The 19344-nt window shown below is 39.0% G+C and overlaps 1 protein-coding gene across 1 annotated transcript in view; it reads left to right on the top strand.

The window, feature by feature from the left end:
• The window catches only part of PRKCE (protein kinase C epsilon), a 3007622-nt gene that overhangs the window by 1996675 nt on the left and 991603 nt on the right, over nucleotides 1-19344 (top strand). The window contains exon 9 of the mRNA XM_044059920.1: nucleotides 15948-16159. Within this exon, the coding sequence (XP_043915855.1) occupies nucleotides 15948-16159 (212 nt within the window). The remainder of the gene's footprint in view (nucleotides 1-15947; nucleotides 16160-19344) is intronic.

Here is a 19344-nt window from a genome sequence, read left to right as displayed (position 1 = left end):
ACAATCTCCTCCTTTAAGCACTGTATGTCCTACCTTAGACCTAAGCACAAAAGCTGCCAATTGGTGCTTAATGGATGTACGAGTGAGAACATTTTCAGAATTTTCTTGCCACCAGTCTGGGCACAAGACTTCATCTATAGCTCAGTCTGCAAGCTGAAAGGATCAAGTTGCCTATATGCAGGAAAGCTAAGTACTCCCTTAGGGACCCCTCCTCTTTTGTCATATTTTTATCACTGGAAAATTATTCATGTCTTCGAAGAGAAGGAAATGCCTCTGTGGTAGGCAGATTCCATGTAAGAATAGGCTTATCCTGTGAACTAGCGTGAAACTCTGTCCTCTGAAGTTCCTGCATCAGGCATCCCTTCTCAGCTGAAAAGAAAAATCAAAAATCAGGATTTCTTTGTCTTGAAAGGAGTCTTGCATCTCTTTTGAGGTGGTTGATAAGCCCACTGACCATACAATGTCTTGGCATGTTCCTTCTGTCTTGATCCTGTTGGAGGCTGACATGGAGCTGGTACGTCTTGTCAGCTAAGCTGCATTCTCCAGGGTGAGGAGTGCTTCCAGGAAGTACAGTTTTTTATTTAAACTTCTAGTGTTGAGCAGCAGTACCTTTAGGTAGTTGTGAGTGATTTTGGTTATGTTGGAGGGTTTACCAACCTGGCACGGCCTAGAAAAGGCACTATGGGGATAGATACATTTTTGCCAATATCCAAAAGCCAAGTAGTGACAAGTGCAAACCGTCTCTGGCAAAGCATCTTGGTTTGTTGATCGTGTCTCCCCAGGCTGACAAATATTGGATGCCCTTGTTTTGACACTGGAAGCTAAACCAGTTGTTGAAGTCAATCCTTTTTTGTTGGTACTGTCTCATCATCATTGATGGAGGTAGGATTCTATTCAAGGCTTGATTCATACCTGCCTGAGACACATATTCAGAGAGCTCCATCATATCTATCTTTATATAGCCCAATAAGGTACATCATAAGTCGTTTATACCAACATAGACTATGAATGTGTCATACTGGTACTTGTGGTTTAAGGACCTAAGTGCATGCGTGATCTGGCAGATCCTGGCTCCATATATAGACAGCTCACTGTGAACAATGTCTTGTTTAGCCTGGTAAGGGGGACATCAGTATGTCTTACAATGGAATCCCCATTAACGAGAATGTTTGGCTGTGTGGTGTGTCGCTTTATGGGCTTGGAAGCTGGGCTGTTATGATTTTCATAGTTAGGTGTTGTCTGAGGTGCTGTCTTTTTTGCGTGTGTGGGCGCCTCTGAGAGATGTCTTTTGGAGGTCGTGGAGGTTTGAGTAGATTACATGTGCATACCTTGGCATGTTCTTTCCTTAGTGTTGGTAGTGAGTGTTTTGCGTGTTATGCTAACAACCTGCTTGGAATTTTTCGTGTGTGTATGTGAGAGCTTGACCTGTCTCAGTCTCACTGTAAGGATGATAAAGTTTTGATTCCTTTTAGGCACCTTTATTTAGCAGATGTGCTACATGTAATAAAGGAGTCTAGAAAACCTGCAGGTAGGAAATCATGTATTTCAAAACGGAACTGTAATCTTGAACCCTCTTTGCCAAGTCCCGAGATATGGAGATTAAATGGATAAAAATATGGACTTACCTATGCCAAGTCTGGGATTGTGATTTCTCAGTTCCCTTTTCTCCCAAGTTATGGCAATCTGAGAGTTGGCATATATCAGTTAGGGATGTGGGGGATCCCCTCTTCTAAAACAGTATTCTAGAGCAGTGCTTAATATTTCCTGTTCTGTTGTATTTTTGGTGTTTTTTTTCCGGCATGTCAGGACTCTGCATTTGGAGTTCCAACATTTTAAAAGGGAGCCATTTCAAATTGAAAAAGATTTTCTTCCTTGTGCCAAAAGAGAGAATTGGAACCTTTTCAAACACATATACCTGATATATTCACTTACTTGTGTGAGCTGGACAGATGTGTCTTAGCATATACCTCTGTTAAGGTAAATTTGTTAGCTATTTCATTTTGTCTATCTTTAGATCCCTCTCTTTCTTCGTCCTTTGAGGTCAAACAGTTCTTAAAAGATGTTCTCCACATCAGGCCCCCAAAAGATCTATTCCTCCATCTTTGGAACTAAGTTATGTTCTTAGGAAACTGACTTCAGCACCTTTTGAACCTGCTTCCTCTGCATCCCTAAAAATGTGTACGTGGAAAACTGTTCTTCTGGTAGCCTTTTATCAGCTAAAAGAGTGTGTGAGTTACAAACCGTCATGACTAATCCATCTTTTCTGATTTTGCAAAAGGGCAGGGTCTCATTTAGAACTAATCCACTAATTATGCCTAAGATGGTTACTGAAATGGCTTTGAATCAGTCCATTCACCTTCCTTTATTTTTCCTGTGCATCAAAGTAAGGGGGAAGCAATTCTTCATCTTTTTGAATGTACTTAGGCAACTGAGACTTTACTTAGAGAATACCAGACAGGGTAGAAAATCTGATCAATCATTTATTTCTTTTAAGGTAAAAAAACAAGGTGTCTCATTGTCCAAGCAAACCATTTCTGGATGGATTTCTCTTGTTGTTCCTTTTTGCTCTTCTTTCTTTCTATAGCATTTCCCTCCAAAGGCATGTTAAAGTTCACTTACCAAGAACTGCAACTTCTTCAGGACTCTACTTTAAGTGTATATTCTCATTCCCTCTTTTGAGTGTGTACCTTTAACTCCCAGTGGGTGTGGCTTTAGCCTTTAAAAAAATGAAGTTATCACCTTACAGTTCAAGCAAATATTTATATCTCTCGAACCGTAAGTATTGTTAGAAAACTGTAAATGGCAAAGTAATCAGGATAAATTAATCTTTATATTGGTGGCATTCATTCATTTTGATGCTTTGAACTGGATTTTATAAGCCAAACTAAAGGCAGCGAGTGTTCATTTTGTAATGTATAAACAGCTATTGATATCTCAGTAACCATTCAAACAAGACACATACTGCTAGCAGGATATTTTTCATATCTTCATACAGGTGTGAGCTTTCATATGAGGCTATGCACTTCTGTCTGTGTTAACTGAATGTTGAGATATTTAGAGAAATATGAAAATTATTAAAATTAAATGATATTCAAATAAATTTGAATATCTCTTTACCTGCACTAGACAGAGGTCAGATATCAATACAGTTGTGCTTGCCGTTGCGCAATCCTTAAGATGAAATCTTTTAATACTTCGTATGGTTTTGCAATTATTAATGCAAATATGAACAAGCAGCATTTGCCACAAGGCTGCATCAGTAGGAGGTTAACTGCAGAAACACCTGAAGGTGCACTTGGCTGAAGTGAGTTAGAGGTAGCTACGTGGTCATCCATTCACACCTTTACCAAATATTATAAAATTGATGTCTTTTGTAGAGCGAGGAGTGGTTTTTGCCAGAGCCATACTTCAAAGTTTACTGGGCTCCCCTCCCAGACATCCTAAAAAGATTAAGGAATTGTCCTGTATGTCAGCATTACTTCAACAATGATCTAATGATGAACATAACAGAGTTGTGTAAGAACTTGCCATAGCTTTGGATGTTCCAGTACGTCACCATTGGAGTATATGCACCCTCCCATAACCCCTCTTTTTTCTATACTTTACTTTTCCCTGTGTCTATCTACCATTCTCCCTCGACAGATGCCCTCGAAATCTGACAGATTTGGAGCACTTTTGCAAGGAAGGGTGGGCAAATACTGCCATGTCAAGATTTGCCATGCTGATAGACTCCTACCCAAGAAGACTGAATGCTGTAATTAAATCAAAAGGTGCTTCAGCAAAGTATTAGTTTAAGAGTGTGCAGACTTATGCAACCAGCTTATTGAACATTTTTTATTTTTTATATTTGTTTGTTTTTCATTTGAATTGTACAGGTTATAGGTCACATTAAAGGTGGGAAAAGTTTTGAAATTATTTATTGTGGTCTCATTTTTTTTTATATCACAAAATCCTTGCATTTTAACAGGGGTGTGTAAACATTTTATATCCACTGTACTTCCTAGCATGTACAGTACAGTTCTGTCACTTGTGTAGAGTTATTCCATATGGGAACTGATACTGGGATTATTCTGTTTTATGAGCTGCATCTGTGTCGAGTCTATGTATAAACAACAAGTTGTGCAGCGATTGCATACCACTGCTTACAGTGCTTATGAATACAGTGGTCCAGGTAGTAGTTTGTGATTACAGGGCTTTCTTTGAAAGCAGCTTGCAGATGTAGAATCGGGAACTTTAAGAATGACTGTTTCACTGAAATGTTACTGAAGCTGTGAAACAATCTGGTAAGAGGACAGCAAGGTGGTGAAATTGTTGATGTGTTCAAGCAGGCATAGATGGATTAAGGGGCATATTGGTACCTGATGGAAATTGGAAACTAGAAGCAAAGGGGGAGGAGTCTGGGGAGTGCCTGATTCTCAAAATGCTACAAGATCTGTACTTGGGGTTGCTAATGAATATGTGAAGGCTGGATAGTCCACTAGTACTCATTTCATATCTGTATTTCCCTTTCAGTGCACTTGTTTTAAAATGTTTAGGAGTTAAGGAAAGGAGGCATAGTTTTCACTGATGACTTAAGAGCGCTGGAGAGGTCAGGTGACTTGCTCAAATTCAGAAAATACACAAACTGTGATAGTGGAACTCAAATGCAGTCCCATGATGCAGCAAAGTCTTTCACCTAATTGGTCTAAGAGTGTACAAGTTTATTAGTTAGTTTTCTGCTCCAAGGTTTATTGGCTCTTATTTCATTATGAAGTTGGGTAAATCACATAACTCATTAATGTTATGTGTAACATTGAGGCTAACCTTTAGATGTCCTTGATTGACATCACCTTTTCTACCAGTAGCAGTATGGCACTTTCTTTTCCAAGATCCCATATTTGCGGATGTTTTATTCTGATGCATACCATAATGTAATGCATCAGCACTCACTCCCTTCTCAAGTCCACCAGTAAAGTTTTGTCACTCATAATTCCATTTATTTGTATGAAGTTTGCACCTTCCTTTTCTAAAGATCCCAGCTCCTTCTGCTTTATCTTCTTTATAGTATTCAGTATTTCAGCTATACTTTGTTTAGGTTTTAATTTCCATTTTCTAGTGATTGTTTTATTTTTTTGTGTGTGTCCCACTTAACTGCTGCCCTCTTCCCCTCCTAGATAAACGTATTTAAATTTTTATTAACTGTCTTCCACAACTTCTCTTGTGATTGTTAAAAACATGCCTCTCCTGTATTTAAGACCAAAAGGACTAAAATGTTTCACTGCTTGTATCTTACTAGCCATATCCATAATCAAGGGCTTCCAGCTTCTTAGTTGTTTTTGTATTACCTTTTGTTTAGTCTCTTTCTACATATCTTAGCTGCCATTACAGAATCCTTTATGAATGCAGAATGGTTAAAAAAAGGTGAATTTAAACCAAAAGACGTAAGGTTAGCATTGGCGGCCTAAGATAGTGGACTACATACACATTAGTTTACAAAGCGTACTCATTAGTTTACAAAGTCCATTGAACATGTGGGAGAAATAGACAAATGTAGTTTTTGTAAAACAGAATTGGAAACAGTTGCACATCTTGTTGCTGGTTGTGATATACTAATGGCAAAAGGACTGTGTACTGAAAGGCATAATAATGTGGCAAGACTGTTGCATTGGGGATTGTGCAAATGTAATATTGAAGTAGCTGAAAAACACTGGAAACATGAGCCACAAAGCATCATAGAGAATGTTGAAGTTTATATCACACGGGATCATCCATTACCAACAGTTAAAAAAATAGATGCTAGAAAATCAGATACAGTCGTCCATGAAAAGAAGACAAAAGTACCATTGATTGTTGGAATTGCTACACCCAGTGACTACAGCGTCTTATGTTCAGATAGACACAAAGTCATAAAATGCCAGGATTTGCAGGCAGAAATGAGGTCAATGTGAAAGAAGGATACCCAGAAAGTTCCTATAGTATTAGGAGCAATGGGCCGTATAAAAAAAAAAGTACTGTTATACTTAGATATGTTATCAATACATGTAACGCTGTGCGAATTGCAGAAAGAGTCATTACTGGGCACATTGCAAGGGATGTGAAGAGCACTTTTGGCTGACATCAGAGATTGAAGCAGTAGTAATTTCATGAACTTTAATCATACTTTGACTTAGGAATAGGGTTCATTCTTCTCATGGTATTAGAAACAACAAGAAAGAAGCCAGCAACTGGAAGCTGTAAACACTAATTTAATTAGTGAAACATATAGAGAATTCCAATAACAAAACAGACCGGTTTCGGCTTTGGTTTTACCTAGCCTTCGTCAGTGCAAAAAAAGAGGTTTTTGACCATGGTATTAGAAACCCAAAAGACTTGGTGAAATTAAAAAAAAAAAAAATCCATAAACTACTTTTCAACCCCACAAAGAACAAAACTATTATTTTTGGAACTCCACAGAAAATTCACAAAGCACCTGACTCTCTAAGTATCTTTGATCTGCACAACTATTCCATAGAGGCAACCTCCACCTTCAAATACCTAGGACTATGGCTTGGTAAGTCACTAAACTTCCATTTCCACACAGACAGAGTGAGAGCCAAAATAAACTCTTGCCTATTTCGTGCCAAAAATATCCTCCCCTTTTTTATCCCAACCAGCCAGAGCAGCCTTTGGCAAATGGGTTCTTCTTTCTCAACTTGAATATGGGCTTCCAAGTTTTGATCGTGCCTCAAAGAAAACCATTGCCATACACCAGACTATCTCTAACAGCATCTGCAGATTCATTACAAACTCAGCTCTTCCTGAGCATCATTGTATCACCCTAGAAAAAGCCAAATAACTACCCATAAAACAAAGATCTATCCTAGTTTTAGGATCCCAATTCTGCAAACTACTCCATTTCCACACATTTACGTTTTTTGTAGCTAGACGTCATGATAAAACATCCCCATATAACCTGAGACACTACTCACAAGCCACACTAACTCTCATTACCCATAGAACTAACCCCCACAGCACTGCACATACTTTCTCCTCTCAGGCACCTACTCTTTGGCAAGCTTTCCCCATTGACATTAAGTAAAGCAACACTATTCCAAAATCAGAATGCAACTCAGAAAGCACTTCTTCATCCATGCCGAATGCTCCTGCTTCAACATTGGACATATCCACAAACCGATTTCCTTCCCAAGTCTCTTCTTTCTCAAGATTTACTGAAGACTGACCCACTTTAGAAACTAACATACATATTTATTGTACATTACACTGAGCTTGTTTATTAGAATATATACATTTACATACATTTTTTGTCTATGTAATTAGTTTGAACCACTCTGTTGCCTACATTTCTGTATTTTTTTGTAAAATGTTTTGTATTTCTCCCGGGCTCAGCCCTAAATTGGTCAATATTGATCAGTGCACTGCCCCAATAAACAAATGTAAATAAATCCATCCATATACCTAAATGCATCATCTTATGCCCTCATAATTATAGGCATTCTGAATGATTTCCTGTGTGGGTATATACATCTTTTGTTTTCATTTACTTTACTTTCCCAAGAAGACCTGCAGCTGTCTCAAAACATTCTACAAAACTGAAATGCAGTATCATCTGCAAATAAAACTAACTTTTCGTGATTGCCATACCAATTGTAACTTTGAATTTGAAAGTCCCTTATTTTCTTTTCTAACTGTTCTAAATTTAAAACAAATGACAAAGAACAAAGAGGACATCCCTGCCGGGCTCCTCTTTTCAAACATATCTTTTCAGAGAGGAACCCTCTCACCTTAATTTGTGTCTCTGACCCTATTTATATCCTGCTTTGAAAGCCAAGCCCCTCCAACAACAACAGTTTTTTTTTTTTACATTCAGCTTTTCCATAGGTGATCATTGTTCTGTAAATGATGTCAAAAGTTTTCCACCCCTCCACAAAACCACATGCATCTATATCCATCCATCAATTTTGTCAAAGCCTTTGACAGTCAGCTAGTATAGAAATAAACACTTTATACGCATGGTTTAAAATTGAAATGACTCTGTATGAAGCTAGGCCTGAAGGGTCTTTACCCTCTTTGTATAATACAACTTCTACACCTTTCTTCAAGATGCTCATTTAATAGTGTGTCAAATTTTCGTTATTTCTTGATTTTCAGGAAGTTTCTTGTTAATGCCATAGCGCAGTTTTGTAGGTTTGGGTGCTTGCATTCTTACAGCAAAACACATTACATCGTGGTGTATACAGGCATCCCCCTGAAAGCATGATCTTATTAAAAAGTGCTAGATTATAGTTGATGAAGGTGAACATACCCGCGATCTCATCAAGGAAGGGCTTTCTTATAGATGCTGATATGATAACACGTTTATATATACATAGTAGTATTCCCTGTTGCTGTCTTCAGCTCCTGGATATTCTGGCTTGCAGGCAGCCTGCCAGTCTTCAAGAGCTTTAGCCTGTCCCATTGCTTTGGCCTTAGCTCTCCCACTCAGGTGTGGCCATGTTAGTGGTATAAAGGATGCATCAGCCAACGCCATCTTCAAATCTTGTTTACTGTGCAGTTAGTGTTTCACTATTGCCCAGAGAGCAAGGTGGACTGCTGTCCTCACTGTGAGTCTTTCAGCATGAGGACAGTCCATTGTTGATGGAAATGTCTCTGGGAGATCACTTCCAAAAAGGAGCATGTGTTTGTTTTCATCCTACCATGGCATCAGCCAAAGGCTGCTGTAGCATTCCCATGAAGAGGAAACATTCAGACAGAAGGGAGAAGCACTTGACATGACTGACAACTCCAGTTTCCATGGGCCCAGCTACCCTGCAAAACATAAGATGCTCATGCAGTTCCCAATCGCTTAGTCATTTTCCATCAAGGCCTCTGGTGTGACCAATTTGCAGGCACACATGGATTTGCTTTTTAGCATGCCTTCTGGTCTAACATGTCTGAGATTGTTCCATCAGCCAAAAACTCTTTGGCATTGAATATATATGTGTCAAAGGAAAAATATACTTTAAAAATGATCAATACACGGTAGGTTCAGGTTAAGGCACTTTAATCTTGCAGCAAGGAGACAAAAACGTGCTAATACAGAGTTTGTCTAACTAGAATCAGGAAATACCAGCATTTTTATACATTTTCTAATAAGACATTGCCTACCAAGCTGACGTAGCAGATCACAAGTTTTAACATCATCATTACATAGCAGTTGTTTTCATGCTTTTCTGCTTGTACTATCAATTTTTGTGAGAAACTTCCTAAGAAAAACAATGTGGCCTTGGCTACCACCGGTTAGATATATGCAATGTTACCATTCAAGGTACTACGGTTAATTTGAGCACAAAGCAAGTATAGATTGCAGTTCATTTCTCCAACACTTCTTTGTCTGTCTTTATCTCTTCCTTCTGCAGCTGTGCACGTTCTCATACCACAAACAGAGCTAATTGTTCAAAATCATAACATTATAGAATATAGCATTGTTCATTCATTGCTTCCTGACCTAGCAGATAATCACCTGTTTTTCAAGTACATTTCCAAAAGGCATAAACATGAATTTTGCTGTGCTAGCAGTTACTAGGTCAGAGGGCATCTTGCAAGTTTCAGAAAGCACACTGCAGGTTCAAAAGCATTTTTTTGTCTCATATAAAACTAAGCTGTTTATAAAATAGTGTATATAAAATAGAATGAAAAACGTGTTAACTCTTTTAGCTTCTAATTAGCATTAAGCACACACATTAATACATATTTTTCTAACAATATGTCATGATTTTGGAAGGAGAAACTGGGATCCACCAGGGTTTTTATTTGTGAGCAGTTTCCTGGAAATGACTTTGAGGTCTTTGTCCTCTGCCTGCAACCTGAGGCCTCATGGGTGACAATTTCTAATACTGTGTGGCGCAAAGCACCTAATACCAAACAGATGCCCTCTAACTTGCCGTGGCAGGGGGGTGGTGGCTTAGTCCAGTCCCCCTCCAGGGCTTCCATAGATTCTGTAGTCCAGCTGGCTGAACATCCCAAGTCTTTTCTTAATCTAAGAGGCCTGAGCTGGAGACGCACGTGATGTATGAGATCCATCTAAAAGTAGAAATCTGGATTCTCCCCGAAAAGAATGTAACTTCCCCAGTTTAGAAACTAGTGAACCAGCATATTTGGATAAGTTTCCATTGGCTGAGAATTTTTACTCTGATGCAAAAAAAAAACCCTGTCCTTTGCTTCCTCATCAGATGACTTTTCCTTTTCTTGACACCCTTCATAGGATGAAGCCAACTTTCCACTGGGAATCTAAGAAGTATTCTGAAGCACAGCACACATGCAGGGCTTACATGGGGTAACTTGAAACTTGGCCACTAATATTTCCTTTAGTTTTGGATTTCTTGGACAATATGTTTTATAATACATCAGTGGAGCCTGGCTCTCTTCCCCCTGCTACTAGGAAGCCTGGGCAGTTTATATGGTCAATAATTCCCACAAGTATCTTTAAAAGAATCCTCTGGCAAATCTAGATGTGGTGTATATGCGTGGATCCTAGTAAGAGCAGTCTCAAATCCTACCAGGAACTATTTTCCAAGTGATAAAAACAGAAGAGCTTTGATTAGATTTGGTTAGAAAGAGTAATTTGTTGCTTAACTTTCCTTCAGAGGATTGAGCTGCTAGTCCCATATGCTTTCTTTTCAACAGACCCTGTTGTGGAAAATGAGAACTGAGGTAGTGGGAATTGAAGATAAGGATATGAGATGATTTGCTTTATATATGTGATCTGTCTTTCTATGTTGGAAAGTACTCTAAGAAGTGTAGGTAATGCAAGACATTAGCTATGAGGTCACTTTTCAGGAGACATACCTGGCTGAGGATTGTGTCCCTGCCAGATTGAATATGGGGAACCTTAACGTGTAAAGATCTCATGTTTGGAACTCCAGCTTATGAGGTCTAGAAGAAACTAAAAAAAAAAAGAGTAAAGCTATCAGTTAGATCATTTTTTAGAAATTTGCACCAAGGCCTGCTGTTCCAACCCTAGACAGGAGTCCACCAGGTCTGGTAAAGGGAACCCAAGGAGATGTCTGGACATCCTCAGGGCTGGCACCCTCAGAGAGATCAACCATGACTCAGCAGGGCTGCCCCACAGCCCTTTCTCTTACCTCTTGTAACCGTAGGTACCCCACTCTCCAAAAAACTTGGAACATGATCATCCTGTTTGGTAAAAAGATGAGACGAAATTATGTAAGACCAGTTGAGTCCAAACATAATAAAATGAGTACAGTCATCAGTTCCTGAAAAACCCTCAGTTCAGGGGTATACCACTGGTACCCAAAGACCAGCTGAACCTCATTCTGCAGGTCTTTCATAGCCTGTGAAACATAAGGGGGGCATATAAAAAGTATCCCTGGAAGTGGAGGAAAGCAGAGAATTTTCCTCAATGCGTTTTATTATCCCAAAGAAAGAAGACCAGTGAAGACCCATTTTTTTACCTATGTCATCTAAACAAATTGCTAAAGATACCCAAGTTCAAGATGCTCACTCTACAAGAACTCCTGCCACTTCTTTCCCAGGTGGTCTACATGGTGAAAGTAGACCTGAAGGACACCTACTGTACCTAAACATTCCTATAGCCAAACACACTTTCCTAAGGTCTGCAGCAAGATGAGGTCACTATCCATTCGCTGCTTTGTCACATGGCGTTTCCACTGCACCCAGAGTATTTACAAAGTGCCTGGCTCCATTAATAGTCTATTGCAGAACAAAGGGCATTCCACTTTACCCTGATTTAGACACTTGCCTGATCCTTCCAGAGTCCTGCTAGGGTGCCGTAAGGTCTATGAACATCACCCTGTCAACAGAGATAAATCTTTCTGAGCACCTCTCAAAAAGTGATTTCCTTGGGAGCATACTTGGACACCTCTCAGTGCAGAGCTTTGCTTCCCGAGCAGAAACTGGAACTACTGATGGAAAATGTCAACAATACCATACAGAAAATGGAGACCACATCCAGGAAGTACCTCGGATTTTTAAGATACATAACGGTGTGCATTCTTATGGGTTCCTTAGCATGCCTGCATGTGAGAAAATCCCAGTATTACTTGAAAAGAAGGTGGTGTCAGCACACACATCTGTTGAAGACCAAGATTTTTTCTGTTGTGATATGTAAAAAAAAAAAAGAGAGAGATCTCATGTTGAACTCAGCCAAGGATGATCCTTGCCACAAACTCCTCAGATTTACCATAGGGAACTTGTATAATTAATCTCCAAGTACAAAGAACTGGGGGAGGCAGGTAGAAGAAACACAAACATCAATGAGATGATGACATTCATCTTGGTTCTGAAAGCATTCCTCTGTACCCTGTAAGAGGGAGTACTCTAGATGAAGACAGCCAATACAACTGTCATATGGCACATGAGCAAACAGGGAGGGACTTACTCATATTCTGCAGGCTTGTCATAACAGCTTGGGAGATAACCACAGAGTTGGTGGTGTCCCTGATTACCACCTATATTCTATTCCTTCTGCACAAAATGTAGTAGGAGTCTGGATGAACTGATCCCAGTCAGCCCCAAGTGAGTGGATGGAGAAGAAGGGATACAATTCTGGACTTGACCAGGAGATGGTGTGTACTGGAGGGTTCCCCTTCACAAGATCGAATGGATGGAAGCTCGAAATTCATAATCTCGAACTTCCATTCACTCGAAATTGTGAATGGGAGCCTTAGGTTTAAAAAATTAAAAAGTTAACTTACCTTATTGCACAGGGCCAGGTCCCCCTGTACCCTAGCAGTTTAAATGTGAATGTTCCGTGACCTCACTATAGCGGAGGAATGGAAAATCTTCTGTTTTGCGCTTACGCATATAGCGCAGAATGGGAGATTTCCCTTTCCTTCACTATAGTGTGATCTCGGAGTACGTATATTTAATTAGGGTGGGGGGTTCAGGGGGCAAAGCCCCCCTGCAAAAACATTTGAAAGGTGTTTTTTTTTTTTTTTTTTTGTCCCTTTCATATGTTCGAGTTTCTCTAAATTCGAGATTCTGGTTTCGTGTTTATGACTTTCGAGTTCAGAGAAATTCGATCATATGAAGGGGAACCATACTGGAGATATATGAACAGGCAGTTTTGCACCAAGGTTGCAACTCCAGGAGCCTGGAAGACAGATACCTTCTGCCTAAACTGAACAGGTAAGTTCATGTGCAGTTTTCCTGTATGTCCTTGATCCCCAGGGTATTTATTAAAGTGAAGGAGTAAAAACAAGAAATTATTCTCATAGCTCCTTTTTGGCCAAGAAATTACACTCTATCTCTCTATCTCTCTGTCTCTCTGTCTCTCTCTCTCTCTCCTGAACAGTCTGGCAAGAGGGAAACACAGTATGCTGCTTCCCCAAGTGAACCTGTTGCCATAAATCAGATTGTTCCTGTTGCACCCCAAACTGAAACAGACAATCTGGACAACTTTAATGTGATCCCAGACAGGCACAAATATTCAAAGGGCATGCCAGACATTATGAAGGAGGTTAGGAAACCCAGCACAACAAAAGCATTTCTAACAAAGTAGAAATCCAGAGACCATGATCCCAGAAAGACTAGAGTGTCATTGGTCCTGGAATACCTAACAGACCTTAATAAATCAGGTTTAGCTTACACTTGTATGAAAAAGCACGTTTTTGCTATTTCAGCTTATCTACACATATAACCTTCTTTGTATTCTAAGCAAATCCTTAAGGTGGTCATCTATCTTGGATCACCTACAAAGTAGATTGCTCTACCATTGGATCTCAGCTATGTCTTGGGGGGGGGGGGGAGCTAACACGCCATCAACAATGTTCCCTCTAAGTTTCTCTCTTAAAGGATGCTGTTCTTGGTATCAATTGCCTCAGCTAGCTAAGTATCAGAATGCCTAGACTTGATGTATATGTAAAGAGCCACTGTGTACTAATCCCTGTTTTATACTGAAGGTGGTTACCAACTTAACACTTAACGAAGACTGTACGGCTACCAGTCTTATTTTACAAGTCTCAGAACTGAGGGGGATAGAACTCTTCATTCCTTGGATGTGCATTAGATGGCTGTTATTCTAGTTTGTAAAAGATAAAGAAGTTAGACCTGCCAACAAGCAGACACTTTCCAAAATGGCTAGCACAGTGCATCTGTTTTTGTTCCAGCCTCATGGGAGACCAGTCCCAAGCCATATAAAGTCACATTCCACTAAAGACAGAGCTGCCACCACAGCCTTACTTATGTGGGGATCACCACCCAGGCCATCCTGGAAGTGGCTATATAGTCATGTGTACATACTTCTGCAAACATTATAATCTGGAGGATGCAGCCAGGGTCAGGGCAGGATTTGCCTCTGCTATACTGCAAGACCTTGTATCCAAATAACCAGTCCTCATCCATAATGCTCACTGCTTTGGGAATCCTCCCAAAACGCAAGGACTGCAGCAGTGAATACTGCGGTGAACATAGCACAGTTGTGTTATGAACTTTCTATAAATGTAACTGTTCAAGTAGTTTCACTGTTGAAAGACTTCCTCCCTCCACTCCCTTTTTATTTTCTTTGTGCTCCCTGCTATCTTGCTTTCTTGATCACCCTTTGGGTTTGGTTGCTCTTCTAGTCCTATTTCATACATTCCACCTCACCACCCAGCCAGGCTTCCATTCCCGCTTTGCTGGCTATCTTCCAGGAGAAACTGGATTGGGGAATTTTGGTGGTGACTTGGGTCTGTTGTGGATGTTCTTGCTGGTGCGCCAGGCTCTGGCACTGATGGCTGCCTCCGTGTATTTTGGGTGGGACAAGAAAGAGCTGACTATGACATTGGTGACACAGCTTCTATACAACTGAATGTTCATGCTTGGGTGGGAGCTCATTGGCCAAAGCACTGGAGGAAGGTAGAGCTCTGGAAGGCTGTCCATTCATAGGCTACCTGCTGGGCAAGCTATCATTAGAAATGAGGACTGCAACAGTGAAACTACCTGAACTTCTACATTTATGGTAAGTCCCCAACACAACTGTATTTTTTCATTCTGCACTTGTCAGTAATTTTGTTTTATTCTGTTTATCAACAGATGGATTTCTGCTGTTGCATGCATATTATTGAATCAATGTAAAGTACTCTTTGCTGGTTAATATGGGACTAATCTGGAAGTGGTTGTGGGAGCCACTACCCACAGTGCAGTAAACATACACATTTTCTGTGGTATGAGGCTTTTGCTGTAAGCTGTACTTTTCTGTCCTGAAGCCATTGATACTGCTGAGACCTTGTTTTGTAGAACTTTGAGTATGGCATAGACTACCCAGAATAAGGAGTGAGAAGTGTTGTTACTGTTCTGGACACTGTGAAAATCAGGGGTATTAAGGCAGAAGGTTCAGTAGCCTTGTAAAATTTAAGACCTGTCCTAGTGCTATACTCTTTGATACAAGCCTTGTAACGCCAGCTTTTCATTTTGTTAACACACGCTCACACGAGCACACACACACACACACACACACGCATATATATATATATATATATATATATATACATATATATACACACACACACACAAACACATACATACACAACGCACACACACACAGATTTGTTTGTTTTTCAATTGAATTGTACAGGTTATAGGTCACATTAAAGGTGGGAAAAGTTTTGAAATGATTTATTGTGGTTTTATATATATATATATATATATATATATATATATATATATATATATATACACACACACACATGCAGATAAATGTATTTTGACATATATACTTACGCAAAAGTGCACACACACTACATATACATTTGCAAGTATATTATGCTTTGCTTTCACTTTCTGTCTCACAATGAATCGTTACTTCAGGATATATCATTCAATGATTCAGGTTATCCTTTTATTATTGACCATCTGTATAATTAATTAATCGGAGATAACTAGTAGTTGAATGTAGACTTGTCATTATTAGATGCTTAGTAAATTCATCTTCTAATGTGATTTGCTGTTATATGTTTGTATTTGCCCTCCAGAAATAAAGGAACTTGAAAATATTAGGAAAGCACTGTCATTCGATAACAGAGGTGAAGAACACAAATCATCAGGAACAGCTTCTACAGATCATCATATAGAACAAATGGGTGAAAACGGAGAAAATGGAGAGGTTAAACAACTTCAGACAAAACGAACTGGCCTAGAAGACTTCAGCTTCATTAAAGTATTAGGAAAAGGCAGTTTCGGAAAGGTATGTTACTCTTATTACACTACTTGCTCATAGTTTGCTAATGCTATGCTTATGGTCATGTCTGACTAGAGGAGTTGGTTGTGGAGGTGGTTGGAAATGGGTGACATTTGATTGCTTACTCATGTGGAGATGGCCCAATCTGTTGCATTATTTACATCCATTAGAGACCAGATATTAAAGTAAGACAGTGTATGGACTGACACATGACCTGTGGTCTGTCAGGCTTTGTGTAGCACTTTAGCCGGATGTCAGATTGTGCATGGGAGCAGCATGCAGGACTGGGTTGGTGTTAAAGGCCCAGCTTTAGTACCAAACACATCAGACCACTGGAGAAGTGAGAGTTATAGAGTAAGCAACATAAGTCACCATTCTGTGCTTTGTGTAAGATGGTGGTCATGGTACTTGGCTGTCTCCTTTATCTGTAGGTGTACTGAGATTGTGGGAAGGAGGGGGATTCAATGGGCCATTGGGGATTGGGCTTGATAGTTCAATCGATAGAGGAGAAATGTGTAGGAGAAAACAAGGAATCATGACTAAATGTGTTCTGAAGTGCACATTTTATTTATCTATGGCACATCCAGATCTTATCTAAACAGTCCTGTTTTGGTTTGTCATTTACTGTGGACTTGCCAGGTAAAAGAAGTTTTATTTAAATTTACATTTTATTTTTTTACACTGTTTTTCACTGTTTGTAGGAAGGAAGGGATAGCTTGTAGACAAGATTTACTTCAATTTATATTTTGTTGTTTTACCTTAAATTGTCACTGTCGGTTGTTAGAAAGGGATAGGGTTTAGAGAGGCAAGCTTTAGCCATCCCAAGGGGCCTAATCAGCTATAAATTCACACAGACTGCAGAGAGGACAATCCAGAGCTTATCTAAACAATCCTATCTTGGTTTGGGATTTATTGATCTTTACTGTTAAAAAGAAGTGCGACTGCGAGTGATAGAGTGGTAAAGAAATTACAGTTTTTGTCTGATTTTCGGAACTTGTACAGACAACTTTATTGTACTTCAGCATTTAGTTGTATATTGATTGTGTAATTTTTCTCATAGAATTTGATTTATGTTCTCTTAGATTTCTGTGGTTGCTGATTTTGATGATTCTTTTCTTTTTTATAATTTTTTATTTGTTTGAAGCTGAATATGGATTCCTTAAATGAGTATGCCATTAGTGATTTGTTAAAACACAAAAATCTTGTACAGTGTAATAAACGCTATGCATATTTAAAGGTAACACCTGATAACACTGGTGATCTATGTTCTTCATGTCAAAAGTTGGATGATTTGCTTACCATTGTTAGAAGTAAATCTAGACTTGATGATGATTGCACTTGTGCAACTGGCACAGCTTGGAGAACAGTTGTTATGTATATTAATGACTCGGCTAGTGAAATAAATAACGTTAGGTAAAGAACAAATAGAACACATTTAGGAAACGATGCATCTGTTATCTGTAAAGAACATTCAATCCTGTGAAACAAGATCATGCCCCTGACATCTTCTGAATTCTGGATGCAAGTATTCAGCAGTCTGAGGATCCAGATTGTTTAGAAGGAAACAAATAAGAAAGAAAAGGAAGAAGTTCACAACAAATAAAGGAAGAAAAAGAAACGGATTAATGTCTGTAAAGTAAAGAGAGTATGTGCTAAAAAGCACACTGCTTTGTTATGTAACACGCATGTTACAGGGAATTATAACATTTTTCAGTCAGAAAACCTTCAGTCTACAGAAAACCCATCATTTTTTCTAAAAGAGACGGTAGAAAAAAGAGACAAGGGGCAGGGGAAAAGGAAGAAATCAGAATTGAATGTGGAAGGATTGAAGAACATTACTGTAAGAAAACAGAAGAGAAAGACAGATACTGACTACATGGCTCAAGCTGTGGATTTACAATGCCAGATAGATGAGAATTTAATGTTGTTGTGTCTTTCGGCTTTTCCCAGTTAGGAGTTGCCACAGCAAAACTCCGGTCCGCTAATGATTGGCAGTAGATTTTTACGTGCCGAGTTGCCAGCCCTGACGCACAACCTTCAACGAAAGTATGCCCATTCACGCATGTCTCTACACAGAAGACGCTTTAGCTGAGAATCGAACCGGACAACGTCTTACTGTGAGGCGACAACGCTACCGCAGCACCAAATAATGCACAATGAAAACAGTGGGATTAATAAGACTAATGGTGATTAAGATCTGTCCTTCTTAACAATTGATAGAGCAGATATTACTGTAATAAAAGCTGAAGACTCTTCAGAGCTGGTCAGTAAAGATATTCATGTAATTGGAGATTAAGTTATTAGAGGAACTGATACTTATATTTGAAGAGAAGATAATGAACATTGAATAGTGTTATGCTTGCCAGGAGCAAAAATAGAAGATGTGAGACAAGCCTTGGAACACCTTAATGTAAGGAAGTATGGTTCTGTTTTCATTCATGTCGATACAAATGATCTCATCCACAAGGACTCTCTGTTAGTAGGGAACTTACAGCCCTTTTAGATAGTATAACTTGTACTGGTGTTAGGACGTATTTTTCACAAGTCACATATAGAAAGGATAGTCAGGTCACCATGAATGAAAAGATTTGTGGTAAATACCTACATTGAAAAAATGTCCCGTTTCAAAAAAAAGTAAATGTGTAGAGCATCCAAGCTTAGTTTTGGCCACGTGTTCAGACAGGATGGCATGCATTTGTCAAGAATTTATGCAGCAGATATTTTGCAGTATTTACAAACATTAGGCAGGATTTTTGCCAGGGTGAAAATTTAACAGTTCACAGATAGCAACATTTGATGCATGTCTGACGTTTGTTAATGTTAGGAGCATTAATAATAAAGTTTTTTGTTGCTGGAGCATTTGCTACATTTCCACAGGATTGATGTTGTTGTTGTTTGTGAAACGTGATTAAAGAACAATGATTGGAAACCAGTTCTGTCCGGGTATAAATGTTTTTAGTGTAACAGACATTTTTATTTTATTTATTTTTATTAATTATTTTATTTTACGTTTATTTACCAGTAGTGTCCGACTGGACCCCAGTGGAGTAAAATTTCACAATGATGAATGTTAAACTAACAGGAATAATACTAAGGGGATATTTAGAGCAGTAGGTCAACGAGAGTTACATAGGAGACAAATTATTATACAATAATGTGCAGTAAACAGTCTAAATTTGATTACATATAAA

This window comes from Protopterus annectens, chromosome 1.part0 (assembly GCF_019279795.1).
Source record: "Protopterus annectens isolate FY-2018-M chromosome 1.part0, PAN1.0, whole genome shotgun sequence".
In the NCBI taxonomy this organism is placed as follows: Eukaryota; Metazoa; Chordata; order Ceratodontiformes; family Protopteridae; genus Protopterus; species Protopterus annectens.
Note: the sequence above shows the minus strand (reverse complement) of the source record. Positions and strands in the feature narration are given on the sequence as shown.